At 39.9% G+C, this 16,236-nt stretch overlaps 1 protein-coding gene across 6 annotated transcripts in view; it reads right to left on the reverse strand.

The window, feature by feature from the left end:
* Window positions 1–16,236, reverse strand: part of LOC124869675 (rho GTPase-activating protein 29-like) — a 40,342-nt gene that overhangs the window by 9,557 nt on the left and 14,549 nt on the right. For 2 of the 6 annotated variants that reach the window (XM_047367672.1, XM_047367669.1), the window contains exons 3-13: window positions 11,738–11,881; window positions 7,390–7,486; window positions 7,171–7,243; window positions 6,918–6,993; window positions 6,265–6,414; window positions 5,592–5,656; window positions 5,363–5,473; window positions 4,963–5,043; window positions 4,359–4,526; window positions 4,131–4,268; window positions 2,243–2,427 (exon numbers count right to left, since the gene is read on the reverse strand). In XM_047367672.1, coding sequence (XP_047223628.1) covers window positions 2,243–2,427; window positions 4,131–4,268; window positions 4,359–4,526; window positions 4,963–5,043; window positions 5,363–5,473; window positions 5,592–5,656; window positions 6,265–6,414; window positions 6,918–6,993; window positions 7,171–7,243; window positions 7,390–7,486; window positions 11,738–11,881 — 1,288 coding nt within the window. Of the gene's footprint in view, window positions 1–2,242; window positions 2,428–4,130; window positions 4,269–4,358; window positions 4,527–4,962; window positions 5,044–5,362; window positions 5,474–5,591; window positions 5,657–6,264; window positions 6,415–6,917; window positions 6,994–7,170; window positions 7,244–7,389; window positions 7,487–8,598; window positions 8,809–8,968; window positions 9,254–11,737; window positions 11,882–16,236 lie in introns of those variants that run through there. The other 4 variants (XM_047367671.1, XM_047367670.1, XM_047367674.1 and 1 more) reach the window with 4 other exon arrangements.

Consider the following 16,236-nt stretch of genomic DNA (forward strand, 5'->3'; position numbering starts at 1 on the left):
CAAAAAAAAAAGCTCAGCCTAATCTCAGCAACAAAAACCGGATGTAGGTCATTCTTTCTTCAAAATGACAAAAACTACATTTAGGGCAACATTTCTGTCACTGTCAAGAGAAAAAGAGGAGAAAATGTAGTACATCATTTGCCGGAGAGTTGAGCGCTGCACAATCACAATACCAATGTAAGTCACGAATACTGATAAAATGTAGTGCATTACTATAAAGCACAGTAAAGTTAAGTTTTCAAGCAAATACATCAGGTTGATTTTAATAAAGTTCTGTGTTTTCTGTCAGTTTGGGACTCAGTATTGGAAAACTGCCCAACAATGGGATTGGTATCAGTGACTAAAAGTCCTGATCAGGACATCCTTAAAATAAAAGTAGCTAAAATACCGGTTTTATTTTTTGAAAGTAAATTATAAATGGCAGCTGCATGTGGTGCAGTTGGTACCGCTGTTCCTCCCACGGTCCAAAAACATGAATGTTAGGTAAATTGGTCTCTCTAAATAGCCCTTAGGTGTGATTGAGTGTGTGCATGGTTGTTTGTCCTGTGTGTCTCTGTGTTGCCCTGTGATGGACTGGCGACCTGTCCAGGGTGTACTCCTCCTCTCACCCGTAGACTGCTGGAGGTAGACACCAGCTCCCCCGTGACCCAAGTCTGAGGACTCTGAAGCGCTTTACATTACCATCAGTCATCCACCCATTCATACAATGTAGGCATGGCTGCCCTGAGGCAGAATGACAGAAGCGGGGCTGATATACAATCAGCGCCACAGGGCCAAGTGTCTTGCCCAAGGACACAACGACTGAGACGGACGAAGCAGGGGTTTGAACCCGCAACCCATCGGTAACAGGACGAACTCCTACCATGTGGGCCACCTGAGTCCCAGTGATTAATTATGTTTTAAAAAGAAGTTGTCTTAATGTATGAACTAAGACTGAGAGAAGAGTAGGAACCAAAACTGAAAGGAGGCTTGTCAGCAGATTACTACCACAAACTTCATCACTGAATAAAAAATACTTTGCAATAATGAAAGTACACACATTGCAGTCACAATAATTATTTTCAGTGTCACCACCTGCAAATAAATCACAGAGACAACACACGAACACCAATGCAACACGGTGAATCACACATCTTATTTTGTGCTGTTAAATTAGGTTATGAAACATGTTTTTTTTCCCTTAGTAAAACTGAGCAAGTCTGGAAAACCGGATCTCAGCTCTGAGAGAAAATTTAGTGGCAGCTCGAAACCAAAGCCAAACTCTCATGCTCGTAATCTTCCCTGCAGCATTTAGCCTGCGACACAGATATTTCCTGAGGAAGGGCAAGAAATCCAACACGCGATCTGTCTCTCCCAGATTCTCTCTCTTCCTCCTACTCTGACTCACTGTTAGCTCAGCTGAAAGAAGAACTGAGCAGCTTTAAAATGGGAGGGGAAGGCCATGAAGGCTTTTTTACAACACTGAAACAAATGGATTTTTTTTGATTACCTTTAACTAAAAAGCCCAAGCTTATGGGACAACCAGACTTAATTTAACAAGAAACACACACATGAAGCTACTTGCAAAAAAAATGTATCTTGAGATTTTAGGCACATCGTCATCTTTCAAATACAAACTTCACTAAATTCACGTGAAAGATCAACACAAAGTTTTGTGTAAATGTGTGTTGAGCTAGCAATCATCTTCAGAAGTCACATAATGATTGAACAGAGATCACATCTGAGGTTTGGTAGAAAACATTAGTATACAAGCAGCATCATGAAGAACCAAGGAACACAGCAGACAGGTCAGAAATAAAGTTGTGGAGAAGAGGCAGGGTTCGATCCATCATCTAACAGAAAGAGTATGTCCAAATTACAAAAGTACCAAGATACAGCTATCATCCTAAACTGACAGGCCAGCAAAGAATAGCATGCATCAGAGAAACAGCCAAGAGGCCAATGGTGACCATGGAGGAGCTCCAGAGATCTATAGCTCAAGTGGGAGAATCTGCTGACAGCACATCTATTACTAGAGTAGAGTCCCAAGAAGAAAGCCAGAAGACATGATGTTGGTATTTTGCTACAAACAACATTGGGGACACAGGAAAAATGTGGAAGTAGGTGCTTTGGTCAACATGCAAAATGGTATGTGTCGCTTGAAAACTAACAAAGGATATCACCCTGAACGTACCATAGAACCTTTCATAGTTTGTCATAAAATAAAGCTTAGCATAATAGCATTTAAAGTAAGTGTAGTAACCTGAAATTTTCAGAAAAGGCGTCTGGCTGAAGATGCTCCTTAGGCAGATTTTTTGGCAGGTTCCGAACGAAGTTAGCAAAGCATCCACCTGGTTCATACAACTTGGCACTCTCATTCAGGGCCTGGTAGTGGGCTGGGAGGGACACAGTTTGCATGTGCTGCATCTGAAACCAGTTCACTGACACCTATAAAAAACAGATAATGTACAGGTCCTTCTCAAAATATTAGCATATTATGATAAAGTTCATTATTTTCCATAATGTCATGATGAAAATTTAACATTCATATATTTTAGATTCATTGCACACTAACTGAAATATTTCAGGTCTTTTATTGTCTTAATACGAATGATTTTGGCATACAGCTCATGAAAACCCAAAATTCCTATCTCACAAAATTAGCATATTTCATCCGACCAATAAAAGAAAAGTGTTTTTAATACAAAAAACGTCAACCTTCAAATAATCATGTACAGTTATGCACTCAATACTTGGTCGGGAATCCTTTGGCAGAAATGACTGCTTCAATGCGGCGTGGCATGGAGGCAATCAGCCTGTGGCACTGCTGAGGTCTTATGGAGGCCCAGGATGCTTCGATAGCGGCCTTTAGCTCATCCAGAGTGTTGGGTCTTGAGTCTCTTAACGTTCTCTTCACAATATCCCACAGATTCTCTATGGGGTTCAGGTCAGGAGAGTTGGCAGGCCAATTGAGCACAGTGATACCATGGTCAGTAAACCATTTACCAGTGGTTTTGGCACTGTGAGCAGGTGCCAGGTCGTGCTGAAAAATGAAATCTTCATCTCCATAAAGCTTTTCAGCAGATGGAAGCATGAAGTGCTCCAAAATCTCCTGATAGCTAGCTGCATTGACCCTGCCCTTGATAAAACACAGTGGACCAACACCAGCAGCTGACACGGCACCCCAGACCATCACTGACTGTGGGTACTTGACACTGGACTTCTGGCATTTTGGCATTTCCTTCTCCCCAGTCTTCCTCCAGACTCTGGCACCTTGATTTCCGAATGACATGCAGAATTTGCTTTCATCCGAAAAAAGTACTTTGTACCACTGAGCAACAGTCCAGTGCTGCTTCTCTGTAGCCCAGGTCTGGCGCTTCTGCCGCTGTTTCTGGTTCAAAAGTGGCTTGACCTGGGGAATGCGGCACCTGTAGCCCATTTCCTGCACACGCCTGTGCACGGTGGCTCTGGATGTTTCTACTCCAGACTCAGTCCACTGCTTCCGCAGGTCCCCCAAGGTCTGGAATCGGCCCTTCTCCACAATCTTCCTCAGGGTCCGGTCACCTCTTCTCGTTGTGCAGCGTTTTCTGCCACACTTTTTCCTTCCCACAGACTTCCCACTGAGGTGCCTTGATACAGCACTCTGGGAACAGCCTATTCGTTCAGAAATTTCTTTCTGTGTCTTACCCTCTTGCTTGAGGGTGTCAATAGTGGCTTTCTGGACAGCAGTCAGGTCGGCAGTCTTACCCATGATTGGGGTTTTGAGTGATGAACCAGGCTGGGAGTTTTAAAGGCCTCAGGAATCTTTTGCAGGTGTTTAGAGTTAACTCGTTGATTCAGATGATTAGGTTCATAGCTCGTTTAGAGACCCTTTTAATGATATGCTAATTTTGTGAGATAGGAATTTTGGGTTTTCATGAGCTGTATGCCAAAATCATTTGTATTAAGACAATAAAAGACCTGAAATATTTCAGTTAGTGTGCAATGAATCTAAAATATATGAATGTTAAATTTTCATCATGACATTATGGAAAATAATGAACTTTATCACAATATGCTAATATTTTGAGAAGGACCTGTATGTGAGAAGTGGATAAAACAAACTTTGCAGTTAAATTCTCATCTGAAAAGGGTGAAATAGTCTTTCTTACAGCTTTGAGTGTGAGGTCACACTGGAAGATCATCTCTCGAATCTGTGTGAGGATTGTACTTTTGGCATTTGCTAGATCCATCCGTCTGATGCCTGCGTCAGCCCTACAGCTTTGGAAATGGTACTGGGCTTCCTCAGCCTGCTCAAAAACAATACACAACTGTTTATGGAAACTGCTCATCCCAAATAGTTAACATCATAATTACCCTGTTTTGTTGCCCCTGCCAACCTTTTGCATAGCCTCTTCTTCAAGCTTCCTCTTCTTCTCCAGCTGTTTGTTGCCAGTGTTAGACTGCTCCTCCTGGGAGCGGTTTGTAGACGACTGGGCTCTTCTGTACTCCTCTTTCCTCTGATCGTTCAAAGCTCGTGCCTTACGCAAGGTTGTGTCAACCTCTTGCTGCAAAAACCAAAAGGTTTTGCTATGTAACTTAATTAAATGTGACAATGTATGCCTCGGTTACCAAGGAAACCCTAAGACATGCTCTTTTCAATGTTCAGCCTAGCATGCAAAGAGACACTATAAAGAACTAACTTTAAGATATTCTGACATGAAAAAAATGGAATAAACATTAGTTAGAGCAAAATATGTTGGTAAATGTGAAAACCTGGGGAAGATATCACAGATTCTACAGATCATCAAGTTTTGTACTTGTGAACAGTTGCATGGTATAATTTTAACAATAGCTTGCTTAAATAATGCCAGATCTGACAATCTTTTTTGTAGATTTGCTCAAACAACCCATGTTGTTAAATGCAGAGCCATTTGCAAAAAAAAGTTTACTCTTCTTTGACTAAGTATACGCTAAGTATCTATACAGAGACTTTCAACTAACCATTTTCTTTTGCTCTCTCTGCCACTGCTCCTTAATATCCTTTCTCAACTTATCCAGTTCATTCTTGCGAGCCAGAAGGGGCTGAAAATAAACAGAGCAAACAACAGTGTAAAAAGCATCTTAAAGATTTGACTCTGGACAATTAGGCAGCGAAAAGGTTTAAAAATCACACCGAATTTCACTTTCAACCAAAAGCATTCAGGGCATCAAGCACACCTCTGACTGTCAAAATAACACATGGACAAAAACTAACAAATTAAATGATGCTGAACTGCTGTTCCATAATGAGTATTAAAAAGACCTTACATAGATGTTTCAGAGATAGTGGCTTTCGCAACATCAATTTTCAGGTTCAAATGTCTAACAAAGATTACAGGGCGCCTCCTTCTGTAACTTTTACCTGTATGAATTTATTGGTTTGCAGAGCCACTGCAGTCTGAATAAGCAGCTGGTTGTATTCAATCTCATTCTTGAACGAGGAGACGTAGATGTCACTGAATGGCATGTAGTCCTTGAGCAAAAATGGAGAAAGCAATGTTTAGTTATGTTTTTAAATCTCTTTGTTTTTATAATTGTATGGGACACCAACTCAGAGATCGATGTCTCAATTAAAGTCTTAAGTTTGCAACCTGCTGACTGGCGAGCGTCTTTGCAGACTCAGCCATCTTGGCATAGCTTTTGGCATATTCAGTATCTGAAAGAAATGAAAAAGATCAACATAAGAATGAGAAGCTATTTAAGGATGTGAACAGTGTACCAAACAACATGTCTTTTTTCAGAAAGCACTTTTGTGTTTAAGGGTAAATAATGACCAACAAATACCAGGATACACTGTACATATCTTTATATTCTACAAAAGATCAACAACAATTTTTCCATACAGACACCTTCACATTTATTGGCACAACTGATAAAAATGTATAAAAAAGGCCTTTAACTAACTTATTTTTTTACTGCAGAATTACAATCTCACACTGAGAAAATTATTTAAAATATGATTACATTTACTCAACGGAAAAAATACCAGGTTAAAAATATAATTTAAACAAAATCAATGGGGCCACACTTGTTTCTATGGCAACTAATGTTGTCACCACAACATCTAACATTGACACAGCAAGATTTTTTAATGTTGTGCAGCCCTAAGGCTGAACTTTTTTTTAGTTAATGTTGTATGCAGCAGGTAACTCTTTTACCTTCCATCCACTCAAACGTCTTAGGACCAACTACCATCAATTTCTTTTCTGTTAGATCTATTGTTTTATTCATCAAAAACAGATTTCAGAGTCATGAATGTCTCACCCATCGCGAGCCGTTTCTCCATACACCCCAGAAGGTCTTTAATGTACTTTGACAAGGCCTTTGCATAGAGTAGAGCGGACTCAACCCCACTGTCATTCTTCTGCAGAGTCAAGTCAACTTCTTCCTCTCTTGACAGCGGCACCTCTGGGCCTGTAGGACCAGTAGAAGAAGCAGATATCAGATATGTGGTGTGACTAGAATGTCCCAAAGCTGGATGTATGTATCTCACTTCCAGTTTCCTGAACGCGTGTGTGGCGGGGGAGGGTATGAAAGTGTCAGGCAGACTTCAAAGCAGTAGCAGCATTATGTTTCTTTTATGTATTAGAATAGACCACCCTACCAGCCACTGGCCACACAGAATTACTTTTCAACAGGCATTGAAATGAGACATGAAATAAAACTGGTGTGGAAAAGGCGGCAGAAATAACAGGGGTTGAAGCTGAGGTTTAAGGCGGGTCTACTTCAGGCATTCAAAACCCAGAAGACTAAATTACTCATCTAATTCACAAATTGACAGATCAGGCTGCCTAGGGCTGCAAAGCAATAATTACATGCTTTGTAAAAGAGCCATCAATATGTCTCACATTTCAACTTAAAGCTATTTTACACAAATATAGCTCAAAGATAAATATCTGATTGTGAGGCAAACTTACCAACAAGATCCCTGTTGCCTGGAACGTAACCCTGAGGATCCACAGAGAGGTTGTCAAAAGACTGTGAAGAAGAGGTCTGCCATTAGAAGGAAGGAAGTGCAAACATACAAAGTCACACATGAGTAGCAGCTGGATTTTCAACACCCCAATTAAGTACGGAAAAGCAGGTCTTTGAGTCTTTAAGGCGGGGTGAAAACAAAAAGTGCAGCAACAAGGAGCCTAAAAGCTGGAAAAAACACAGATGGTGTCTCACCTTGCTCCTCCTGGTCTGGGGGACCCCCAACCCTGAGCTACTGTCCACATCTCCCATAAGGAAGTCAGAAACTCTGTGAGGTACACATATAAAAGAAGAGAGCTTGAACGGTCAAAAGGAAGTTGAAGATTTAAGACCAACAAGCTGCTTCATCTCAGGCGCTTTTTAGCAGTAACAGAAAACGTAGGTGTTGAAAGTGAAAAGAACCTCTGTACTCACACATTGCCGAATGTGAATGCCAAAGTGTCAATGGATGTGTGTATCTCGCTGAATATAGCCTGTTTGTTTTCTGGATTTACTTCCTTGAAGTTAATGCCTGGGAGAGTAGTAAAAGGGCGTTAGAATGATGAAAAACACTGAATCGTAAAACAGCTTTTGTGAACTTCGCCATTTCATAATTCGCAAATAACCAAAAAAATAAAAATAAAAATCAGCGGGAAATTTAAGCAACCATAGGAAGGAATAAAACATTTTAGTTTTATTTCACATCCAACAGCTATGCAAGACATACTATTTATTTTCAATAGAGATGCACCAAAAAATTTATTGGTGACCAGAATTTAACAGTCAAAAGTCCAATCTTACTGACTAAATGCTAACAACTTTCAGTGTTTTAGAAATTAGGTTTTGAGCTTAAACTGTACAATAGGTCAATAGTCAAGCCCAAAATTATTCATACCTTGTAGATTTAGGTTTAAAGTAATAAAACAAAAATTTATTTTTTCATTCATTATTGACAAAAATAATTTTCTTGATGCACATTTCAAAAATGTAAATAAAATGAACACAACTTTGTTTTATCATAGTTTGCGAGATGCCTGTCTCTTTTCTAACCAAAAATAAACGTTATGGTCAAATAAAACATTTAAATCTAAATCTGCCAGGGGTATGAATAACTTAACAGTATTTTCTACAGAGACATTTCGGCTACTCATTCAAGCTGCTACAACCGTAGCTGCACTCCTTCACTGTTTTGTAATTTAAAGTTTTGTCTGTTTCATGACCAACTTTATCGGGTGTAAAAAGAAGCCGTCTGGCGTAGGACAGTAATTAGTACCTGCCTGGGGGCCGTTTCATTGAATTGGTGAAGGACCAAACAGACCTGGAGCAGACTTCAGCAGAGAAAAGAGAAGCTAAATGCATTACAGTAAAGTCGCTCTGTTTTACTCTTATAAGCTTCTACGTTATTTTCTTAAACTTTATGAATGCTGCATTCATGAAGAGTGATTGGAATCAACACAAATCTCAGATCGGTGCATCTCTGATAATCCTCCAAAACCATATTAAAGAAGTTAGCTTCTAACAGACCCAAAAAGCATTTACTTATGTTCAACAGCTTCAAAGAAAATGACAAGAAAGCCTCAAAAATAAAAGCTAAAGAAAAATAAGTCAAAGAAAATCATTTGTAAAGTCTGTATGTCATCCTACCAACTCAATGTGGCGTTTTAAAAAAGCTTTAATGATCCTCCAGGTGGAAAATTAAAAGAATATTCAGAAACAATCCCAGGTTTCTCCTTCTTTGTTTAAAAGTGATATAATCCTCTGGTCCATCATACATGCTGGTCATGCTCAGAAAAATGCAGTCTTTCTGTTTTTAAAAAGCTTTTGTTGACTGCGAACTTGTGCACCAGGCTTTCTTCACAGAAAGCATTATGCCCAGGAAGAGGACAGTTGCAGTGAGGAACCGAAGACAGTGAAATCCGACTAAGCTGAGTACTTCCTGTCTGCCCCGTAACAGGAAACACACAGCTTGAATTCTGTGACATGTAAAACTACAGGCAAGCGTGACAGCTCTTACCTTTTGTTTCCTCCACATGGTATTGTTATTTTGTAAATGGAACCAGAAAAATGCAGTAATCTGAATACGTAGCAGGGAAATTTCAATTTCCAAAGTGCTTTCAAGCCTTTGTTTCTCCATTTTATCTTGATAGGAGTAAATTCAGTCCACGTCAGTAATAGATGGCTAATTAAAAATACCCAGCTGACGAAGAAGCATAGAGAGGTCACAGACTGCCAGGCTAGTAAGGCACCACATTCCGGGGAGACTCCTAAGGCCACCAAAACAGAGGAGGCGCGATGCGAGCCTCCCTGTTGTGCACCACCTGAATGCTAACATGCAGCTCTGCACTGACTTCTTCCACAGGACATCCTGTGGGTCTCTAACAATGATTCCAGACCTCTGCCTCCTTTTTCATTGCTGAAATTTGGAAACTGCATCATTCAAGTATACAGCCTATTGTTTTCTCAAGTCTGACCTGTAAACTAGGACATGAAAAAATTACATTTTTTTTAAAGTATCCATGCCTATTGACATTTTGTTTTATATTTTCAGACATTACAACCACAACTGTCAATGTATTTGGGGGGGGGGGGGGGGGTATCTATGTGAAAGACCAACTCAAGTACAGCATCCCTGTGAAGTTGAAGGAAAATGAAAATTTCTTCCAAGTTGTTTTAGAAATACAATTCTTAAAAGTGTAATGTGAATTTGGATTGAGCCCCAATGGATGAAAACTTTGTAGAACTGCCTTTCGCTGAATATCTTTGCACCTCTACAGATGGAAACTTTTGCCCATTCTTCATCAGAAAGTACCTCAAACTCTGGCAGATTGGATAAAGACAATTTCTGGACATCATAGTTTCAACTCTTGCCACTGTTTCTCACTTGGATTCCAATCTAGACTTTGACTGTGCCGATCAGAAACATGAATGGGCAGTGATGTAAACCTATGACGCTGCTGTCACCAGCATGTATCACTGTGTTTATTTGCTGTCATTTGACTAGAACACCTTCTTCCACACGTTTCTTCTGGCTTCCTTTAAACAATGGCTTTCCCCTTGCCACTAGCTATTGCATTAACAAATTCTCTCATCTGAGATGTGGACTTCTTCAGCTCCTCCAGAGTCGCCATGGGCCTTTTGGCCACTCCTTTCATTAATACTCTCCTTGCAGAGCCTGTTAGTTTAGGTGGACAACCCATGTCTTGGGGGCTGGTTCTCAATTGTGGCATATTCTTTTCAGTTTCCGATCTTGGATTGAACAGTGCTCTGTGAGATGTTCAAAGTTCAGGATATTGTTTCAGGACCTAATCCTGCTTTAAGCTTCTCTACAACTTTATTCCTGATCTGTCCGCTTTGTACCTCGGTCTCCTGTCTGCTGTTTGTTCACTCATCACTCACTGCAGTTCTCTATGAAGTCAAGAAGAAAAGACTGTGTGGAAATGTACTGAGTCTGATTTGCACCAGGTGACACAAAGAAGGACTAAAAAGCAACAGTAGCAGCTTTATCCACAGTAAAAAAAAAAAACATCTGCATTACACTGCTAATTACAATGAGCGTGTCCTTGGCTTTTTAAGAGTTAGCCTGCACATAGTGTCAAATAAAATAAAAATTAAATACCAGGTAAATAGCTGGAGTGGATATTGTTTTATGTGGAATTAGTTAGATTACCATGTGTTTGGAGAAGGAAGAGCCACTTTCGCAGCTGTATAAATTCCCCAAGTGTCATATCCAAGTTTCAAAGAGCAACATAGGTGAGAAGATGACACACTGAACACAGGCAGGGCCACAAGGCTTGTTATTATCTGAACCACTGAGTTTTACTCTGTTATGTTTCGCTGATTCATGTTTCTTTTGGTTTGTCCTCTACTAATTCTTTGTTGCAGTCAGTTTTGTCATGTTTTATGTGTTACGCTCAGCTTTGAGGGTCTGTCCACATGAGGAGTCAGTTGATGTAAGGCACCCCCTAGTGGACAGTTAAACCCTAAAGGAGGAAGAAAGCTGCAGCAAGTAGTTTTTTTTACTTAAAATTGTGGTGACATACTATAGCTTTCTGTAGCATCACCATCGTGCCTTCTCTTTCAACGTGATGCATGTATATTTATGTCCAGTTTTAATGAACAGAAAATATTTAGTTAGGAGAGTATCACTATTTAGATTTGATTTATTTTAGGACATAAACAAAACTATAAAAAACTAAAAAGAATAAACAAAGTCTAATGATCTTCAGACTTGCTGGAAATCTTTTGTTTACGTTTTGCATTTTGCGCACTATCAACGCTCATCTAAAAAAGGCTAGAGAATGCAGACAGGCATTGTTAAAAACTAAGTCACACTTTGGAAACAGGACAGGTGATCAGACAATTAAATACCTCACAGCTCAGCAAGAGGAGGAAAAGAAAGAAAAGAGACAGGCTTGACTGAAAAGAGGCCTCTGGAGATGTTGAAATAAGGAATGAAAATTACAGCCTTGCTGCCTCCACTCCTCCTGAGTCATGAATGAGAATACCTCTGCTGTCTGTCGGTCAAATTTCTAGCAGAGGAGCTGACTTTCAAGAAATGGACACGTATCTCCACAGTCAAACATTGTCATTTTCCAAAGACATATTTTAACACATCTGTAGCAAAGGCAAGGGAAGCATTCCTTCCCTGATCTGCTACTCTAACGTAAACCCTTACGTTGAATGACTGATCCGATGAGAAGATTCATGCTAAGATAATCAGATAATATTACACTTGGGTTTGGGCGTATTCACAGTTGGGCAATGCCGGAGGAAAACTAGTCACCTTTGACCTTAGCGATGACTGTGCCAGCAGCTCCCAGAATGTCGGCTGAGTTGAGGGTCCGATGTTTGCCGATAACAGTCTTGAGGACACGGAGTAGCTCTGCCAGGCGCTCCTGTACCACCTCCTGAAGACCCTCCACGTTGTCTGGGGACAAAAGAGAGAGAAAAAATGCAGTAGTCAAAAGTCTGAGCTAATGTCACACACTAATGTCACAAACATGCCAGTGTTTTAAGCCAAACGCTTTATTTCACAATCGCTTTGTAACTTGGCAACTATGATGCTTTGCCATCATCTTCAGTGAAACGCAACTTGTTTTCTAGGCACAAAATGTGGATGGATGGAGGGAAGAAAGAAAGAAAGAAAGAAAGAAAGAAAGAAAGAAAGAAAGAAAGAAAGAAAGAAAGAAAGAAAGAAAGAAAGAAAGAAAGAAAGAAAGAAAGAAAGAAAGAAAGAAAGAAAGAAAGAAAGAAAGAAAGAAAGAAAGAAAGAAAGAAAGAAAGAAAGAAAGAAAGAAAGAAAGAAAGAAAGAAAGAAAGAAAGAAAGAAAGAAAGAAAGTTGTGACACAGAAGCATGCGACTACTGGTGATGTAACATGTTTCTTTTGTCATTGACATCATTTACAACAGAAGTATTGTCTTGTCGGCAGGTAGATTCGTGTCACCTATGGTTAGAAAAGTCATGCACTGAAATAGGAGATTAATTAAAAAATGATCGTGCTTTTGTGCACCATACAGGTAAAAAAAAATCTAAGGGAACTTGTTGTAAATAACGTTTTAAATTGACATGGTACACAAGGTAACAACTAAATAGATTCATGTCTCTATTTGTGGATAAAGTCATGGAAGAAAAATACAGAATGAGAAGCACATAGAGTAAAAGACCTTCATAGTTGCAGTTTTTTTTCAGCGCCACTGAGGTTACACAAGATGACAGCGGAGAAGAAGAATGTAGAAAATGTGTCTAGATTAGCCCTCTCTCCACTTTTTCAACCATATCACATTCTCAGTCCCTCTGCTATGAAAGGCATCCCTTTCTTGCAGAACCAGATGCAGCAGCGAGAAGGAAAACCCCTGTTTAAAGGAGCACTTGTGTAACTATCTCAGCTCTGTACATGTTGCTTATATTCTATATGACAATAAAGCTTTCAGAGCAAAATAAAGGCGGAGATGAGTAACACATTAAGCACCATGAACACATGCTAACAGCAAGGCAAAAATGGAAAAGGCTTGATTTAGTTTAATCAGCAGAGGCGGTGAAGTTGGCACCAGACATGAGGTAAGTTCATGTCTAACTTACTGCTTTGGAATACGCGGGGGCAGAAAAGTCATCTGCTCTTTGTCAAGGCCACCCAGGCGAGCAGCAGGGCGAGACGAGAGACAAAATTTATAGGAGTGCTAAAAGGATTGCCCAGGGAGTTAAACTACAAGGTTCAGTGTGTGTTACCCTTTCTGCTTTTTCTTATTACATACACACATTTAGCACACTGGTATAAAACATATATAATATGAAACTAAGCCGTACAACTATCAAGCTGCAATTTCTTTTGTATAAAGGTGAGAGAGAGTTGTCCTCCGGTGAGTGAGAGACACATCAGCACAGACTTTGAAGTTCGCTTCCCTATAGACACGGATAATGGATCTTCAATAAGTGTCCTCTTATTCCTTTCAACCCTCTCCTTCTAGCTGTGATCAACAAGGCTTTGGTGGTTAGCTCTCTAGCTTTTGAAGTTTCTCCTATCAAAGATGTGTGTGGGTTACTGATTAGCATATAAGAGCCAGTCCTAATCAAATGCACACCTGAGAGTTAGCACTTAGCATGAAACAAGAGGTGCCTGACTGAAGGTGCTGCTATGGGATTACAGAATGATTGGCTATTTGGATCATTCAGCTCCTATTCACAAACAAGAATTTAATTAGACTAATCTATTCATTAAGGAAGCAAAGGAGGTAAAATGATGAGGAAACAACAACTGTGGGGATGTTTAGGCAACAAAGCCAAATGACCCAATGCAGTCCTTTCCACCTTTCCTTTGTTTACTGTCACCTGCTGTCAGTACTCACAAATGCAGCATTATGCAGAGTAGTTAACCACTGTGAAGAAGTGAAACAAAGGAACAGCAGCTAGCTCTAACAGTAAAAGGTAAACACACCAACACTGACCTTCTGCAAACAAAGGCCATGCATAGCACAAATTAGAGAAAAGCCTCAGACATCTATTATAGCAACAATATGCACCAGACATCAGGGAGCTGAAAACTCAACTTCTACAATGTTTTAGAAATAAAACAATATCCACATTTGCATGACCATTGAGAAATAAACAACTAAGAACAAAACACAAACGAAACACAGTCTAAAATAGTGATCAAGGTTTCTCAACATGCAGGCTCAAACTGATGCTCGTACAGTGTGTGTGTGTGTGTGTGTGTGTGTCTGTTTTTCACACCAAGGCTGTGGTCAGTGGATGTGCTACAATATGTCATCCAAGAGCTGCAGTGGAAATTTTACTGGTTTAGTGTGGGAGGCGGTCCATTGTTTTAGCAGCAATAACAGAGCTGAGGCATATTGTTTAAAGGAAGACCCTCTTCCAACAGCAGCACTGCCCACATCTGGATGCTGCTTTTGTAGAAGGGAGCACCAGAGTTGGAGCCACGTTTCATGATGGATCTTAACCATTCATCTGCTACAAGAGCAAGAAATCATTTACCGTTTTTAATGTTTGTTTAACTAAGACATGGACGCATCAAAAATAAATACTTAACATTTACAACATTTACAGTGCCTTGAAAAAGTATAAATGGCCTTTTTAGCTTTTCCACGTTTTATCACGGTGCAACAATCTTCAAAGAATGAATCTTATTGTGATTTTATGTCACAGACATACACAAGAGGGTTTATAATTCTGAAGTTTAAAGAAAATAATACATGATTTTGAAAAGATTTCCAAATAAAAATCTGAATAGTGTGGCATGCAATTCTAGAGGTAGAAATAATGCTAATAAAGCATCATTCAAAGTCAGTCTCAAGCCATGTAGGGGACACAGAGAACATGTGGAAGAAGTTGCTCTGGTCAGATTGGATTATAGTGAAAATTTCTGGCCTACATGCAAAATCCTATTAGTGGGTAAAACTAACACTGCGCATCACTGTGAAAACACCATCCCCACTGTGAAAAATGGTGGCGGTAGTATCATGCTGTGGATATGGTATCCTTTAGCAGGGTCCGGAAAACTGATGGGAGTGGACAGGAAGTTGGTTGGAACTAAATACAGGTCAATCATAGAAAAGAAAAACTTATAGATGCTGCAAAATGTTTGTGGCTTAAGTTGGAATTTACCTCCCAGCAGGAAGATGACCTTAAATATACAGCCAGAACTACAACGCAAGGGTTTGCACAATATATTAAATTGCAACATTCATATGTGCAATACTGAAGAGCAAAGGACTGCTTGGATGAAATATTTGGTAGGCTATTATATTGAATCTGCCATGCATTCATGGTTTGCATATCAAGACGTTTGCCCATTTTGATGGGCCCTAAGACACTAAATACCACAAAGTGGTGGGAACATTGTGATGAAGGAAAATAAAGGAAGTCGTCCAGGGAATGTGAGTTAATTATCACAACAACGTGTCTTACTCATACTGGGTAGTGTTAGCTCAGCTCAAAACATGTTCATAAATGGCCCATTCAAAGTCCATAACCAAACCCAGTTGGGCATCTGTGTCAATGCTTGAAAAGAGATGTTCAGATACTCGTCATCCTGTCCAACTAAGCTTCAACTATTTTGCAAAAAAGAATTGAGGAAAATGTTTAGTCACAAGAAGGTGACAGAGACATACTGTAACCAAAAAACCAACCTGTAGTTATAATTGCAGCAAAAGGTAATTCAATAAACCACTGATTAAATGGGGTTCCACACACATGACTGCCTAACATTTCAGATTTCTATTTGCAAAAAATAATGAAAAACTATCTTTTACTTTCCATGGACTGCACACCAGGCTCTTCTGATTTTACCTGACAAAATGTGAAAACGTGCATCAGTTTATAGAAAGAACATAAATTTGTTTAATGGATATTTTAACCTGGAAAGACTCACATAACGGAGAAACAACAAGAAGACTGTTAAAGAATTTATTAATGAAAGATTATTTCTTTGGCGCACTGACCCCTGAGGAAGACGTGAATGCTGAGGATGAAGTAGGTTTGAATAAACATCTTATGATTATGATTAGGTACGTCTTCCCCCCCTGGGATCCGATCCTGGTGTAGGCCTTGGTATGGAAGGAGTTGGGAGCCTATGGTGGAGAAGGGGTGGAGGAGGGTTGAAGCTCAGCAGAAGAGCGGTGTTTTCCATGCAGAGGGTCTTTAAAAGTGATGCCCTGGGAGATGATTGGCTGAGGAGGAGAGTGGACCTGCCGTTGATTGGAGCAGCCAGTGAGGAGTGATTGGAGGAGACGGGATGGTGAGTCTTCCATGTTGAATTTTCGTTTAA

Source organism: Girardinichthys multiradiatus, chromosome 6 (assembly GCF_021462225.1).
Source record: "Girardinichthys multiradiatus isolate DD_20200921_A chromosome 6, DD_fGirMul_XY1, whole genome shotgun sequence".
Classification (NCBI taxonomy): Eukaryota; Metazoa; Chordata; class Actinopteri; order Cyprinodontiformes; family Goodeidae; genus Girardinichthys; species Girardinichthys multiradiatus.